The 4142-nt window shown below is 63.7% G+C and overlaps 1 protein-coding gene across 1 annotated transcript; it reads right to left on the minus strand.

Annotated features, from left to right (window-relative positions):
- Window positions 1-664: 664 nt before the first annotated feature.
- LOC125939625 (mucin-19-like) lies at window positions 665-3040 on the minus strand. Its single transcript, XM_037712495.1, has one exon. It carries the CDS (start codon window positions 3038-3040, stop codon window positions 665-667), a length of 2376 nt encoding a protein of 791 aa, XP_037568423.1.
- Window positions 3041-4142: the final 1102 nt, after the last annotated feature.

Below are 4142 nucleotides of genomic sequence, written 5' to 3' on the forward strand. Positions count from 1 at the left end.
GGGGCTGCGACGCCAGACGTAGTGGCACCGCTCCGACACGAGCGAGAGATCGATCGCACTCCCCGCACAGCCGCGGCGAACGAACGTGACACTGCCGGTGTTGGCCACGAACAGGCCGGCCCGCAGCACGGACTCCAACAGACTCCGACCGTTCGCGTCGTCGCGTGCACAGCCCCACGCAGAGTGATGGGAATTGAAGTCCCCGCACACCACGAGGTCCCCCCCAACACGATCGCACAGGCGCCCAATGAACTCCGTGTCCCAGCGCTTACAAGCACGAACGTAAACACTGGCGACACATGTGTCTGTGGATCCGACACGCACGGTCACTGCCACGCACTCGGCATTCGCGCACGGCAAATCGTCGACGCGCACTACGGCCTGGGCAAGGCCAGCACGCACGTAAACTGATGCGCGCGACCGACCAGCCGGGTGGGAGGGGTCGGCGCACGGACTGGCCGTGCATGACGCCAGCTGGCAGGTGGTGGCACTATGATACGCCACGAAGCCGCGCAGATTGAGCTCCCCCGCAAGCACGTACGTTTCCTGCAGAGCAAGAACGTCGCACTCGCCGAGGAGAGCCCCATCCGCGAACTCAGGATGACGGCGGCGCATAGAGCGCACGTTCCATTGAACGATGCGCGGCCGCTGTACCCCGGGCGTACTAGCCATGATGAGCCAGGGCGTCATGCATTGCCAGTGCCGCCACACACATGTGACGCACCGGCGAGTCGGCTGGTACCGAGTGAAGGGCCGCACGAAGTGCCGACGCGAGAGCCGTTGCGACCAGCGCGCGCGTGTCCTGCGTTGGGGTGCTGGGGGGCCGCGCCGGAGCACTGTTGTTGGTGGTCGTGGTGGTCGTTGCGACTAGCCCGCGCGCGTCCTGCGTTGTGGTGCTGGGGGGCTGCGCCGGGCCGCTGTTGTTGGCGGTCGTAGGTGCTCCAGTGTCACCGGTCAGGGCGTCCCGGAACGAGCGACCAGGTTGCACCGGGGCGGAGGGGCGCCGCTCGGGAACCCGTGATTCGGTGGGCCGCCGCTGCGAGGGGGGGGCCGGAGGTGGGGCAGCATTCCGGGCGATGGTGAGCGCCTGGCGACGCGTGATGCGTGGCTGAGTGCTGTCCAGGATGCAGGCCACCCTTCGTTCGAGCTGCCAGTTGGGGCAGCTCGGCTCCGAGGCAGCATGTGGGCCGCCGCAGTGGAGACAGCGAGCCCGCTCGGCCGTGCAGGCACCCGCGGGGTGCCGCCCGGCACACCGCAGGCAGCGCTCATCCCGATGGCACGTCACGGTGGCGTGGCCGAAAAGGCCGCAGCGACCACACTGCAGGGGACGAGGCAGCCGTGGATAGACGACCCGCCGCTGTCGGAAGAGGTGAACCGCCGCAGGCACCATGGAACCGGCGAAGCGCAGGACGGCGTCGTCGCCGTTCCTCGGGGCCGAGAGTACCGGCGCGGATGACTCCAGGCCCTCGATGATGGTGGACTCGTCGAATGCCGGGTCCACGGCGAAAAGCGTGCCACAGCACGTGTTGAGGGCCAGGGCTTTCGCCCTCACGTGCACGTCGCTGATCACCCGGACAGCCAGCAGGGCCGTGAGGTCCGCTCCCGCAAGCGCGTCGACGGCCACCACGTTCCGGCGGATGTTGGCTCGCACCCGGTGCGCTCCCGGGACCCCGGACAGGAAGGCGGCGATCGCATCGCGCGATGTTGCCAGGAAATGCGCCTTCCTGCTCGTAGGTCTGTACAGGACCGTTTGGCAGCTGGCCGGATCCTCTGGCGTGGGAGACACGGTGGCGGGCACCCTCGAGGGTGCGGAGGGCTTTGGGCGCGGCCCCAGTAGATGGGTCTGGTTGCCTCCGGCAGAGCCTTTCGGCAGCGACCCCGGGGGCACGCCGTCATGGCCCGCAGCAGAAGCGCCCGAGCGCGCGCGGCTGTTGTTGATGTTTTTCCCCTTCTTTTTCTTTTTTTTCTGCTTTGCAGCGCGCGGGGGAGATGACGCGCTGAGCCGCTGCGAGGGAGCGAGCGGAGAGGGGCCCCCGTTTGCTCCGTCGTCTGCTACAGGCCGCAGGTGGGAGGGGCTTGTCGGCGCATGCGCCGTGGTGCCAGAAGCCGGCGCAGCCGCTGGGCTGGCGCCCGTCACGATGGCGCACGGGGGTCGGCTCTCCTCTGGTTCAGCGACCTCGGGGATGGGTGGCAGGAATGCAGAGAAGCCGCGCTGTTGCTGCCCTGCGGCGCCGTTAGGGTCCCTAGCGCCGTCCGCCCCGGCGATCCGCGAGGAGGACGAGGCAGCCGGCGATCGGGGGGTGCTGCTCTCGTTGTCGGGGGCAGGTACGCCATGACACCCGCCCGCGCCTTCATCCCCGGCCGCCCGCGGGAGTGACTCGGCGGCCATCGTGTGCTCGCCATCGAGTGGGGTGGCGGGGGAACGTCCGAGCTCCGCGGCTTCGTGTCCCGCAGTGCCGTCCGCCGCCGCCTCCCCACGTGGGGCTGAGGAAGGCGACGGCGTGTGGCTGTCGCGGGGTTGGGGTTGCTCAGACGTTCCAGGGTCCCCCTCGGTGGTAGACGGCGGCTCGTCTTCTTCCCTTGTTTCGCCTCCGAGGCCCAGGGGGGAGGCTGCCGGCGAGCAGGTAGAGGAGCCGTCGGAGGGAGACGACGGCCTGCTGGTCGTCGATGATGCGGCGGAGTCGACGCCGTCAGCTGGCGACGAGGAGCTCGTGCGGCTGCTTGATGGGGACGACGAAGAGGTGGTGTCGTCCCGTTCGGCCGGGCTTTGCAGCTCGGTCATTTTGAGGTGCCGCCGCGGGATCCTGCGGGCACTGCGGGTTCTCAGTGCGGCTCCTTTGAGGAAGGTGGGCGAGAGCCGCTTAGGTGTCCCTTCTTGGCTGGCCTGGGGCGACGGGAACATGCGGCTCGCCTCCTTCAGTAGGAGGTTCAGGGCGCGTGAGCGTGCCTGAGGGGTGCCGGGCCGTAACTCGGCTACACCCTGTAAGATGTCGTCGCCCATCTTCGGGGCGAGTTCAGGCAACGATGAAGGGTCACCCATTCATGCCTGCTCCCTTGGGAGCCCTAAAAAGGGCTACGCTCGAGAGCGCGGTCGTGGGAGAAGGCAGACGGGTGAAGGTGGGCGAGCAGGAGAAGCGACCTCTCTCAACGGGAGGTCAGCGAGCTTTTTTTTGCCCTGACAGTCCCGGACTGCTTGGGTACAGTGTACTAGAAGTATTCTAGTCAATCTAGCTTGGGACTGCTGTGTCGCATTCCATTTTGCTTGGACAGCTTCCGAAGCTCCGCCCACTAGTCCGAGTGTTGTCAGAAGCGCATTCGTTTTTCACAGACCGGAAGTTCCGGACTGCCCGCGGACTGTTGGAGCTGTCAGATGCTTGCTCGGACAAGCGCAAGTAGCTAGCAGACGACGGCTGTCTTTAAAAGATGCGCGCGGTGTTTGACGCCATGTTGTGAAAGATTCCGTGTGCTTCTGCGTACTATGCGTGCTCCAGACGGCAACTATTGTGCATTGAGTTATCGCTTCTGTCACATCGGTGCTTTGTGTGCCATCATGCAAGTTTTTTACGATCTGTCTGATTGCTGTAGCTTTAGTCCTCGTATTTTTTTTTTAAGAAAGAAGCACAGTGATCAGGCGCACATGCTTGCTTTTCTTAATGGGTTTCACGAAATCTGTCATGCTCATTGCTATATACGTACGCTGTAAGCAGGTAAATTTTGCTTTTCAGGTAAGTGAAACTAGTGTACGTGCAAGGAATCATATATTGCATGCGGCTATTTCACGCCGGTAGCTGGGGTAGTATACAATAGGAGTATTCGCAATGCACACGGACTACAGGTGGCGCGCGAGGCGATCCATGATGGCGGACCGAGAGAGTATCCGAATAGGCGACTGCGCGTTCGTGTGGTAGCACGCCGGGCTTTTTCTCATTCTCGTCGCACGCCGAGTGTATTCTTATTTTTCAGATTTTATTCTCATCGACTGCGGAATGCCGCTGCATAACCAAAAGCGTGCATAACGATAAGTGCGTGCGTGCTTGTTATTTTACGGCGAATGACGCCCTTAACCTTTCTGAATGATGCATGCGACGCGTATCTAGAACGAACACTATGGCTGGAGTGCAGCGTTTTCGGTTTAAGTAAGA

Source organism: Dermacentor silvarum, chromosome 1 (genome assembly GCF_013339745.2).
Source record: "Dermacentor silvarum isolate Dsil-2018 chromosome 1, BIME_Dsil_1.4, whole genome shotgun sequence".
Lineage (NCBI taxonomy): Eukaryota > Metazoa > Arthropoda > Arachnida > Ixodida > Ixodidae > Dermacentor > Dermacentor silvarum.

What these genes read in the sequence shown, in the direction of transcription:
- LOC125939625 (XM_037712495.1), bottom strand. Translation starts at nt 3,040, where the DNA reads ATGGGTGACCCTTCATCGTTGCCTGAACTCGCCCCGAAGATGGGCGAC.